This window comes from Ambystoma mexicanum, chromosome 3q (assembly GCF_040938575.1).
Source record: "Ambystoma mexicanum isolate Mex_15411 chromosome 3q, UKY_AmexF1_1, whole genome shotgun sequence".
Classification (NCBI taxonomy): Eukaryota; Metazoa; Chordata; class Amphibia; order Caudata; family Ambystomatidae; genus Ambystoma; species Ambystoma mexicanum.
The window spans coordinates 721,361,939-721,374,695 of record NC_090926.1 but is presented as its reverse complement, the minus strand read 5'-3'; the positions used below and the strand labels follow the sequence as shown (position 1 = coordinate 721,374,695).

The following is a 12,757-nucleotide window of genomic DNA, read 5'->3' as shown; positions in this document are numbered from 1 at the left end:
ACAGCTTTCACCGACAAGGCCTTGTCGGGCCTCTCAGAACTGTTGGTAGCTTTAGCCTCTGAACGAGGGACCTCGGACCCAGGTCCGGTAACAGCCTTATCTGCGCGGGCCTCGAACATCCGTTCGGTAACGACAAGGCCTCGGGGCGCACCCCGGTCTTGTTTTTGAGGGAAGCCGACAGAGGCCTCAGAGCGAGCTCCGGTACCCCACGACTCAGTAGAACTGGGTCTACAAACAGCCCCCACAGGAGGGGCCTCGGAGCGTACTCCGGTATCCACAGGCCCCTTACGGAGACCCTCGGAGAAAACTGTGGTAGAATTTTATTAGGCCCAACGGGCACCTCCGGGCGAACCCCGGTGACAGAGCAATCAACGCCCCTCCCGGCCTGAGAGGATCCCGGAAAAGGTATCCCGCGGCCAGGGTGCTCTGAAAAGTAAAGAACTTACCGGGCGTTTTTTCTTCTCGTCGATGAACGCCTGAAAATGTGAAGGAGGAGTTCGTCGGAACACCTCCTCCCACCGCTCCAACCGACGTTGAATTGCCCGGACCGAAAGGGAGTCGCAGTAAAAACAGGAGTCCCAACGGTGATCCGGTCCCAAACACTCTAAGCAAAGAGGATGGGGATCCGCCCTCGCGAAACGACGGTGACACGATGAACAATCTGGAAAATCTAGTTTGAACGACATGGACTAGTAAACGATGCTAGCGAGAGCCAGAGAGGAAAAAGGGAAGACAATCTTCTGAGGATGCAAGTGCGTCCAGCCCAGAACGAGCGGAGAAAAGGACTGATGGGCGATGCGCGGGGCGGATCCAAGGTGGGCGCGGTTACGGCCGCATGCTCGGGCCCCGCATAAAGAGAGGAAGGACACATTTTTGGAAAAATTTGGATGCTTTTTACAAAGTGCTCTGGTCCCGTTCCACGGGACGGAGAGATGTCCCATAAGTATGGAGGAATGGGGACGGGACGTAGGAGTAATATATATCAAATCTTTTTGTTAAACTGCAGAGTTTAGGTATACAATTTTGCAATTACGCTGATGATTTTCAGTTAACCATGGAGCTTTCTGGTGACTAGGAGTCAGACCAAATTAAGTTAAATAATATCTGCATGACTATTAAAGACTGGATGTCTGCAAATTGGCTTTGCTTCAATGTGCCTCAAACAGAATTTATGGTCTATGGGTCTCCGTATGCTAGGGATGTGCTTATCCCGGCGTATAGAAGTTTTGATATTGATAGGGACCACACCACTGTTGTAGATAGTGCTAAAACACTAAATATCTATACGGAAGCTTCCTTGAAGGGCAATGCTCACGTAAACTATGTGGCAAAACATTTGAATTATTATTTGAAGGTTCTGAGATGGATCTGCATTGGCTCCTGGTTGTTGAGAGAATTCCATTTAAAGTTCTAACCTTGGGACCCAAATGTTTGTACGGCAATGCACCCTCCTACCTAAAAGAGAGGTTGGCAATTTACAAACTGGCTCGTAATTTCAGATCATCAGACACATCCTGCTTATGTACCTCCCGGTTCAGGAGAACCCTTGGGATGGGGCGTTATTTTCCAGTATTGTTGACCCAAGAATGGAATAAGCTTCCTGCGAACATGCGGACCGAAAAGAACCATCTTGTCTTTAGGAAAAGCTTGAAGACCCTTCTTTTTGCATAGTAAGCAGCTATCTGGGGTGGATGGTTCACTATCCTGCAGGTCAGATTTGTCTGTTTTTGTGTTTTTGTTCGTTTTATGTAGCGCCCTGATGCCTACAGGCTGTTGGCGCTTAACAAATCAATAGAAAATAAAATTGCCATGCTACGAGATGGTCGCTTGCTTGGTTGCCATATTGTACTTTGGCCTTCTTCCTGCTTTCCCAGGTCAGGAGATTCCATATAGGGTCATGCACTTGCCCGGGAAAGCTGCTTCTTTCGCGGGCTAGTGATGCATGCATGCATGCATGCGTGCGTGCGTGGCTGTGTGTGTGGCTGTGTGCGTGTGTGGCTGGCCCAGGAAGCGGGTCGGACTGTCTGGTCCCAGTCCACCTCTGTGATGCCAGAGAGCCTGGGTTTGTGGGACAAGAGTGAAGCCAGTAGTTGTCCCTGATTGGACAACTACTGGCTCAATGGTGCAGCTCCTTCCCATTGGTGGGCTTGGACTTGCTGTCAGCCTGGAATTTGGATAAGAAGAGGACTCCTGCAGCTATTTCTTCCGAACAGCATTAGAGCCAAGAATCCTTCATAGAAGAACAGATGACTGAAGATCCGAAGATGACTACTATAGAGGCTTGGCATTCCTTTCTGTTTCTGGCCCGGGGAAGCTTGTTGGACTGCCTGATTTCTGAAGAACCTGAGCGCTGCTCAAGTCCCCCTTGAACTAGTGGGACCAACTAGTCTCAATGCCTTCTTGAGGATCCAGCCATCTTGAGCCTTCGGAAGTGTCCCTGCACCAACTCCTGGACTGACCAGCTCCCATATGGACTACATCAGCTGTTTCGTGGTTGCACCCAACTCGTTGGTAGTCTCCAGCTCGTGCTACAAGTCGCCTTCCCTCCGAATTTCAGCCTCCCAGCATCAAGCGATCCTGTCCTAGAGAAACTTCTGTGACCGTGACTGGAAAGACTCCTGTCATTGCCTGTGTGCGAAGACCATCCCTGGAACTCGCCTTCCCCCATCATGTGAAGTGCATCAATGATTTTTGTATTTTTTTGTTAGGGAGAATTCTCAGAAATGTGCTAATTCCGTCTACCTTAGAGACCCCCAGCAACTTTGCTGGTTTTTTGACGACTTGATTTTTTTTTTTTACCTGGAAAGAGTGAGACTTTTTCCCACTCTCTCATGTATTTTAATGTGATTTTGTGCATTGGTTGTAGAGTCTGACCAACTCCATAGGCATCATCTTTTACATTTTTCTCACACAGCACCTTCAGTGCAGTGACAGAGGGAATTCTTTCAGATGTCCCCAAGGTTTAAATACCTTCTCTGGGATAAACTACTGTTTCCCTTACTTGGTATCCCCTTTGACTAGCTTCTCATGTAACATTTTTTTATGTTACCGTTTCCTCACTGAATGGCTGGGGCAGTGGTTTACTTTTATTACCATTGTGTGTCTTTACCGCGGGCTGCGTTCACAGCCACAGTAAAGCACCCATGGGTGCCATTTTTTTGTCAAAATGGCCCTGGTCGTCTTTCTTGGCCATTTCTTTGTGGAAAAGTCCTCCTTGAGATTTACTCTGCGCCCCAAACCAGGTTTGGTCCCTTTGTTCATTTTGCCTTTGGCGGGATTCATGAGTGAAGCCAGCCTCAGGCTCCAGGGTGTCTGGCGGGGGCAGGAAGCAAGGGAGGTGCCCGAAACTCCCTGTGCTTAGTCTCCTAGGGGACAAGAATGCATTCTTAGGTGATTGGCCTGCTGGCTGTCCGGCAAGGACGGCCCCCCTGCTGGGTGACTGACAGCTAGGCTGGAATGAATGAGAGAAACCTGCATAAAAGGTTAGGCTTTTTGGCTTGGAAGGCAGTTGACCACTGGACGAAGGAATCCGAAGAAAAACTTGAAGAGGACACCTGCTAAGCCCTGCTGATGTGCTGAAACTCCAAATTCGTATCAACAGAGAAGCCCCTGCAAGGACGACTTCTCCCTTTGAGTTAGTGGGACCAATCAACTCCAAAGTAAGCCACCTGGACATCCTCTCGGAGCTGGTTGAAATTCCACTGCAGTCACTGCTGAAACCAAATAGCCAGGGAGAGAGGAACACCAGATCGTATGCGTTGCTTTTAAGCTGGCCAAGAGCTCCAGGAAGATCCTCTGGACTCCCGAAGCAGGACTGACCCAGCCTGAGCCTCCACAACAGAGTTGCGGGACCCCAGATGCAAGGAAACCCCAACTCAACAGCCAGGAACTGTGGTGTTGCTATTTGCGGTAGACGCAAGGAGCTTCAAGACCGAAGTACCATTTGTTTGAAGTTTGCTGGTTGCGAGCGGTGACCGTCCCATTGCAGTGCAGGAGTCCCCAGACGTCCTCCCTCTTGTCCCCATGACCAACAGGATTTGCAGAGCTGCACAAGAACAGAAGTCATCTGCTGCACTTTTTCTTCAACCTAAAGGTACTGTAAAGTCTTAAGAGAACTTGCCTCTTGTTGTGCTACCTTGCTTGTCCTCGCTGGAGACTTGTCTCAGTTGCTCATGTAGAGTTGCTTGAAGCTTCTCTACCTCACAAGCCTAATCAGCTTGTGGCCCTACTTTGATTTCTTCTATTCTACAAAGACTTTTAAACATTGTGAAAGACTTTCTACTTACCTGCAAGAAGTTCTTCAACTCACCTTGACTTTTGGTAACTTAACTTTGGCTCGATTGGCTCTCAGAATGACTTTTCTCTCCCTTGCTTATGTATTTTGCCTTCCTTCCAAGAAATGGTTAACTGACTTTGCATTGGGGGTTATTTTGAAAGTCTTACCTGCTTAAGGATAACTGTGTGAATACTTGTTTTATTCTGAACTTTCTTTTCTTTGACACTCCTCTTGAATATTCTAAATGTAACTGTGATATATTAATGTCGACAGCACCCTAACTATTGAAGTCACCTCAGGGTGTAGGTAGTGCCCGTATGCCATCGCAAATGGGTATTTGCTGATTTAAAAAAAACTAAAAGTGTGTATTTGCTGAAGTGTATTTGTGTGTTGCTTTACATTGCTCCCTTCTGAAGAATGCTTTTTCTAACTGACTGATAAATTAATAATTGTTTAATCAAGAAACCTTGTGTGTAAGAGGTTATTTGAATACTTGTCACTGTGAATCTCTGTAACTCCCCTACCGCTCACATTGACCCCTCTTGTGATAAGCCTGTAGTGCACCTAAAGGGTACTGCATACATTCTTGCCTAACATTCTTCTTTGCCAGTGGTTGCATCTTGCCGTTGTACCCAGCCGGAAGAATCCTTGCTCCCTGGAACCAACAGCAAGAAATGCAACCCCCAGCTACACCGAGACGATCCACCAAGTCATCTGGGTGGGAAGTAACTGCATTGTAACTGACCTCCCCCGTCCCCACCCATCCTGTCCTCCATAGGATAACATTGGGAACAAGTCCCTTTTTGTCTCCTAGCTTTCCATTTCGCTGCCTTTAGGTCTTCAAACCTGGGTACTAACCTCTTAAAGGTTAGAACACTTTTTACTTACCTTAGTAACATTGTTGAATATCATCCTGAACTATCAACACTATAAGTAAATTATAACTTAACTACAGAGATACCATTCTCGGGAGAAGCATTGTGGCTCCCGTGACTTTTTGGCACTAGGCCCCATTCCTCGGAGGGATTCCACTGCTTAAGTTAGAGAATTTACTTGTGATCTGGTTGCATCATTTAATCCATTTAATTTACTTACCTGCTTGCAGAATAAGTTATTTTAATAAATGAATGAAGCCTGTGGTGAATGTATATATTTGTATCCTAGTGTTGTGCAATAATACCACCTGTTAGTTTCATTTTTCAGTGTACACAGAACGCCTAAAATAAATAACTTTGTTTATACTTTGTTTACACTTGCCTGTCTAAATGAAATTGTGTACTATTCCGTATGGACTTCCTGAGGACCCCTGACCCCACTCACACACACTCTCATGAGAATAGCTTTGACTGGGTATCCAGTCAATATAGCAAAAACATTAGAGTGGTAGATTTCAGAGTGGACCATAAAACTGAAATACACTGCAAACATTAATTAAATAAATAAAGGGAAGCGGGGGAAAGGGATTAAAATTGATCAGGATGGGGGTTGAGGTGGCGTTATAAGGGTACTAACTACCCTCGCCCCCCCAAATTTTAAAAAAATGTTTCACATTTTGTCTGCGATTAAATTTACCACTCTGTAATTGTGGTGGGTAAAATCACATAGAACCCTTTGACTGCTCTCCATTGCTCCCTTGATTGGGGTTTGGCTAAACCTTGAGTTCCCTGTTCACTATAACTAGGGTGGCCACCTAAAATCTGTCCACCAGGCCAGATCTTGAAATCCATCTTAACAGTTTGCATCCTTTAACAAATTAGCAATTGGGATTTCCAGCCTGAATAGAAATTTGTATTGACCATCATAAGCCACCTGGCTCAACCCCGCCCGCCCCTTCACTTTGTATGGGTAGGAATTGAACCCAATCACTTTGAATTCTCCTATAGTCAGTGCAGCCTACATGGTCTCCCACATATGTCTTTGAATCTCAACTAAAGCTGTTATGTAAAATAGTTACTGTAATATGATTTCATGTATGTGGGGACTCCTATCCCACAGGCCTGACTGTTTTGTCACACTACTGTCTACATGCTGTTGATGATACTTGGCATTGCTTTTTGCAGGGTTCCCACGTCACTCGATGGCCCGGCTACTACATCCTGCAATGGAAATTCCATAGCATGCCTGCTTGCGCCACAACTAATCTACCACGGGTTGATGATGTGCTGGCCTCCCTTCAGGTGTCCTCCCATAAGTGCAAAGTCATGTACTACACAGAAGTAATCGGGTCTGAAGATTTCAGGTATGGATTCAGTGTTGTCTTTTTTCTGTAATTTCTGCAAATGTTATGTTACCTGGGCCATCCCGTTTTCTTTGCACTCAGTCACGCCGCTTCAGACTTGGTTCTGCTGTGGTGCAGGGATGTGTCAGCAGTTAGTCTAAGAGGATTAAAGGGCCTGACCTGAACCTTCGTATATCACAAGAGGATGACATTGGACAAAGAGCTGAACCAGAAATGCTGAAAGGTGGCTCCAGAAGGCGAAGTAAGCTCTCATTGGTAATGTTGGATATCTCTTAGAGGCCCAGAAAAGGGAATAGTAGTGGAGTTGGCATCAATCATCACTATCTCATAAAGGGTGTTAATATGGATTCTGAGAGGCCACCTTATTATAGTGAACAGGGAGGAAACCCTGTAGTTAAGTCCTGCCCAGGAAGGAATTTGGGCCTGGTGCCCAAAAGTCACCAGTTCCCCAATATGTACTGTTTGGTAAGATTTTCAAATCAATGATAAATCTTCCTGACCTGTGTCAACCCCAGAACTTTTCGCTGAACTGGTAGATTGTTTTTCCTTATATCTCAGTGAATGGGAACCTTTTTCCACTCTCACAGAATCGTTTACTCTTTTTATGGTGTCATTTCTAAGACTCCATAGTGTCTTTTAAAAGTTATCCTCCTTGACAACTTTTTTGCAATAAGTGCCTATTGTTGCTGGATTTCCATAGGGGCTCCCCATTTAACTTTCTCAAGCTAACCTTGTGATAACTACAGGATTTTGTGTTCCCTTTTACATTTATTTTAGGTGAGACCAGCACCCCCCACCTTATGTGGAGTGCTTTGGAGTTACTGAGTATTCCCTTTCTCATTTTAAATGTAACATTTATGTTATAAGGACAAGCTTACTTTAATGGCTAGTGGCAGTGAACCTTTTTAATAATTCAGTGCACCTTTACCGCGGGCTGTTTGCACAGCCCTGGTAAAGGCACCCATGGGTGCTCATTTTACCAAAATGGCCTGTCTTCTTTTTTTAAAAATCATTTTAGTGTTCCTTGTCCTTTCTTGTTCCTTCCCCTGACCTCCAGGTTGGGAAGTTCCTTTGTGTTAACTTTTTTGTCTTCGGAAGGATGCCTTTGGATTCCCCGCCCAGCCTCCAGAGTCTGTGAAGGCAGGAAGTGAGGGAGAGTCAAACCCTGCCGCCCTTTGTCTTCCAGCCTGACTGCGAGACTACAGTTCAAACTGAAAGGCTGGCTGTCCTGAAAGGACTGCCAACCCCCCCAAATTTGAATGTTGCATGGCTGTTTGATTGGCTGGGTTCCTGCATAGAAGTCTGATCCTGGAATCTGAAGAAGTAGTCGACCACTGGAACCAAACCCAAAGAGAAATGAAGAAACCGCAGCTGTGACGATGTCCAGCGACCAGTGCCTGCTGTAGCCCTTCCTTCCAATTGACATGGGGACTCTGAAAATGTGAACCCCGACCCAGAGCCTGGTGAAACCCACAAGACTCAGAAAGACTTGCATTTTGAGCCATCTGATGCCGTGCTGCGACCTTGCGGGGCTGCAATACCCCAATACCCTGGGACCTCAAGCCATTGTGCAGTGCAAAGTCTTCGGAATTCCAAATCTCGATGAAACTTCGGGAGCATCCTGCTGGATCTCCAGAGGCACAATTCCAGTCCCAAAAGTCCCCTCACCAGAGTGCTGAACTTTGTAAACGAGAAGAATCTGACCAGGAATATTCTGTCTTCTGTGCTCTTGAAAAAGGCGCCAAATCCACAGAGCCACATCCAGCCACAAGGAAAAGCTTGCCTAGAGCCTTCCCAGTGATCCTTGCTGCGAAAGTCCTTCTAGTGTCCTGTCATCTGTCCTCTTGACAAAGGAATTCAACAGCCAGATTTTTGGCTACAGATCCTAAATTCGTCCTGCTGCAAAATCTTTTATTGTGCTGAGGTACTCTGCTTGCTTGGGTATCTGCTTACCAGAAGTCTCTTGTGCTTACTGTGTAGCTTTGGGGTGTCTTCTGTGATTAGGAGACCTCTCGTCCAGTGCACCCAGGCCCCTGCTGGAAACCTCCCAGGGTGTCTTCTCTGAAGCCCCTGGACCCTAAACTAATTCTAAAAGTAAAGTACTTACTTGCTCTAATAGTCTACCCTAGGGACTCTGACGTTTGCTACTTAAGAATCTATCCTGACCTGCCTGCTGGACACTAGACCCTAGTGACACCCCTTCTGCCACTGAAAACACTCATGCTCCAAGAATAAGGGAAAGACTTCTAAGGATTGGGCCTTTTGCCTAGAAAAGAGAATACGTGTTTAAAAGTTAGTTACTTGCAAAAAAAGTTGGTTGGTAACTGTAAGTCTGAGAGTGAACAGTTAGAAAAGTTATTACTTACCTTAGAAATGTTCTGCTATTCTGAAAAGTATATAACATCTTTCTTTCCTTGGAAACTGTTTCGCCATTCTAATAGAAAGTAGATGTATAAGGTTATTTTACTCGCCTGTAAATTGGCTGGGCCTCTTTCCCAAAAGTAATGCTGTTGGCTTCACTAACGATTTCCTTCAGAGAATAGGTGTATAAGTTTCCCAAGTGGGTCTTGCTTCCCCTGACTTGCTGTTAACGTGTCCAGAATAAGTCTACCTTAGGTTTTACATACCTAGAATACCTTTGAGTCATTCATAAAGTGTAACACTGGGATTTTCTTTCCCTGGTCTGTTTTAGATGGACATAAAACAGTCTTAGCTTTATACCCGCCTTTGAATTGCTGAGCCCTCCTGTAAAATGTTTATAGGTTTTACTTACCTTGAGTATAACTGAGGTGTCTTAAAATAAGTTGGTTATTGCTTCCCTTAGTCTATGAACTGAAAAGCAACTGTATTTGACTATTACACCCCAATATCCAACTCCGCTAGAATAACTGCTATCCTGAATCAGAGTTATAGGTTTATACTGTTCCTAGAATCTGTGTTTCATTAGATCAGAAAAGTATATTGTCCAGTTGACTTACTATTTGATTGATTGCTGAGCATCACAGTACAACTGACAGGGGTCTACTACCCTGTATTGCTGTAAATAATCCAAAAAATAACTATTGGATTTGACTTCCCTAGAACTATTAGGTTTTCCAAATAAGGTTATATGTTTTGGTCTGTGCACCTTCAAGCATAGTGTTTTTATAATTGTGGTTGTATATAATGTGATGGTACTTATTTTCCCCAAGATTTATCTGGGCCTACTTGTATTTCTTTGAACTCATTGTACAGCCCTCTCTCCCTCCTAACATAATCCTGGCTGCTCTGTCTACTCTACCATGAACTCGGGTGGTACAGCCTTATACTAAGAGTGGAGTCTTATACTGTATACTGTCTCGGTTAAATGGTTTTACTAAGCCCTTAGATGGACTATTTTAAGAGGAAGATGTGAGCTGTAGGTAAGTACACTGAACCTTACTTAGACATGCACACCAAAAGAACTCTTACACTTATAATCAGTGCTGGAGATAAGATTTTGAGGTGGGAGTATTTTACGCATGATTTTTCAAATTAGAGCGTAAATGCAATTTCAAGAGTAAAAATTAGTTTTCTCCTCTGCAAGAGAGTAAAACTTATCCAACACATACGTTATGGGTATGAACACATTTTAAAAGGGTGCGTGCTTTATTGTGTTGCTCGCTTAGCTGTCACAGATTTGGTCTTTCAGTTGGAAATTCACCATCATGCATAAGAAGGCTATGCTGCTGACAATAGAAATGCTACATTGCCATCTAGTGGTGGAAAGTATGTTTTTTTAATGAATAAATCACTGGGTACACGGTACGCAGTACAAAATTAAATGGTCCGTATTTGCCATATTTATATGCGTAAAAGGTCAAGATACGCACGTTAACTGGTAGGCTGCTTATAATTTATATACAATTATATATTTATCATATATGCACCAGAATCACTTTAAATAATTTAACATTAGAACACTTCAGAATACTTTGAGAGTACACGTCAAAGGGCACTTTCACTTTTGTGTTTAGTCGCGGTTACTTTTGTTTCATCGAAAGGGAAAAGACAATGTAACCGTATTACCAGTTATTACGCGCACCTGTGGAATTCGATAGTTCATACAGTAATGCATTTACTCTGCAAACACATAGTAAAGTCACTTGAAGGGAGGGAAATGGTTAGTGTAATATTGGCCTGTTTCATGGTTCTCAAGAGGGTTTCTTCGTGCAGTAAGTCTGTTAAGTACCAAAACGCAACCCTAGCTAAAGGTAGTTCGCAGAGGGCTCAAAGTCTTGACAAACAGTAGAATACAAAGAGTTCCTGTGGATTTCTACCTGTCTCTAGTGTTGTAGAAGCAGCAAGTTAACTAACAAGGGAGACCTTTTATAGGACTTGATGAAGGGACACAAGCAGCGGCTTGAGTCTGAGGTAAGAGGGGGTGACTCTGAACACCTCTAGGTGCACTCCAACACTCTGGAGCGACTTCTTGGAATCAGGTTAGCAATAGCTTTTTCCCCACAGTACCTTTTGGTTAAAAGAAAATGTTTGCTGGATGCTCTGCAATGTTGCTGCTCTGGACCCGACCTCCGGATTCCTTGGTGTGAAGACTGAAGGAAGGACAGTTGATGGGGGGGGGGGGTCTCCGCAGCAGTCTCGAGGGAGGACCTGGGGCACGACTCTTGGTTCAGTCTGTGGTTTTGGTGCCTTTTCTGCAGCACCAACAATGGACACAGATTGCCCCATCAATCTTCTTCGCTTCCTGCAGTCCCACGCTCTGATGAGGGGTTTGGGCACGTTGAATTGGATCTCTGGAGTGTCCTTACGGGCTCGGCAAAGAGTTGGACGGATTCAGTCTTTCCACGATGATTGTTAGGGAGAATTCTCAATTCTGTGTTAGTTCCCTTCTACCTTAAAGACCCCCAGCTCTTTTGCTGGACTTTAGGACTTTTAATTCTAATCCTCGAGAGAATGAGACCTTATTCCCACTCATGTATTTTCTTTTTTATTTGAGCCCTGTTTCGTTTGGTTTTGCAGTTTGGCAAACTCCATAGGCATCAACTTTTTGTATTGACATACAGCACCCTCAGTGCAGTGTCACAGAGAAGTCCTTTGGCTTTCTCTAAGTTTAAATACCTTCTCTTGGATAAATTACTGTTTCCAAGAGTAGTAAAGTGAAATTGACTTTACTTGCCTTTTTCTCTTTGTAGACCCAGTACACACGTCTTACATAGAGTGCTGAAGGGGTTACTTAGTATCCCCTTTGTCTACCTTCTCATGTAACATTTTTATGTTACGCTTTCTACAATTAATGGTTGGTGGCAGTGGTTTACTTTTTCCTACCATTGTGCATTTTTACCGCAGGCTGCATTCACAGCTGCAGTATTGCAAGCATGGGTGCCCATTTTGTCAAAATGGCCTTGTTTTGTTTTTTCGCCATTTCTGGTTGGAAAGGTCCTCCTTGAGATTTACTCTGCACGCCAAACCCGGTTTGGTCCCTTTGTTCGTTTTGTCTTTGGCAGGATTCGCGAGTGAAGCCCGCCTCTGGGTGCAGCGTGTATAGCAGGGGCAGGAAGTGAGGGAGGTGCCCAAAACTCCCTGTGTTTAGTCTCCTTGGTTACAGGAATGCACCCAAGTGTGATTGGCTGGAGGGCTGTCCTTGGAGGACAGCCACCCTGCTGTGTGATTTACAGCTAGGCTGGAATAAATGGGAGAAACCTACATAAATCAAGGCTGTTTGGCTTGGAATGCAGAGTCGACCACTGGACGAAGGAATCCGAAGAAGAACTTGGAAGAGATGCCTGCTGCAACTCCTGGACCATTGGTTTGCCCGCTGAAGCCCTGCTGCTGTGCTGAAGCTCTGAATTCGCCTCGACTAGAGAAGTCCTACAAGGACGACTTCTCCCCTTGGGTTGGTGGGACCAATCAACCCCAAAGTGAACTCGTCTGGACATACTCTCGGAGCTGTCTGTACTTCTGTTGCTACTGCAGGAGCGAGTGGAAAACCAGATCGAGTGCATCACTTTTTAGTCGGACCCGAACTCCAGGAAGATCCTCCAGACTTCCCTGAAGCTGGACAGACCAAGCCTGAGCCACCTCAACAGAATGCTGGACCCCAGGTGCGAGGAAAGTCTAGAGTGGTATCCGAGAAACCGCAGTGGTGCTATTTGCTATAGACGCGAGGAGCTGAAACCGCAAAGTGCCGCTGAATTAAAGTTTGACGTTTGCTGCTGCCGCCGAGCTTCCAATTGTAGTGCAGGAGTCCCCAGACGTCCTCCCTC

General features: G+C 45.2%; 1 protein-coding gene across 2 annotated transcripts in view; it reads left to right on the top strand.

Annotated features, from left to right (window-relative positions):
- Positions 1–12,757, top strand: part of SEC14L1 (SEC14 like lipid binding 1) — a 510,699-nt gene that overhangs the window by 430,544 nt on the left and 67,398 nt on the right. For both annotated transcript variants that reach the window (XM_069654651.1, XM_069654652.1), the window contains exon 15: positions 6,337–6,515. In XM_069654651.1, coding sequence (XP_069510752.1) covers positions 6,337–6,515 — 179 coding nt within the window. The remainder of the gene's footprint in view (positions 1–6,336; positions 6,516–12,757) is intronic.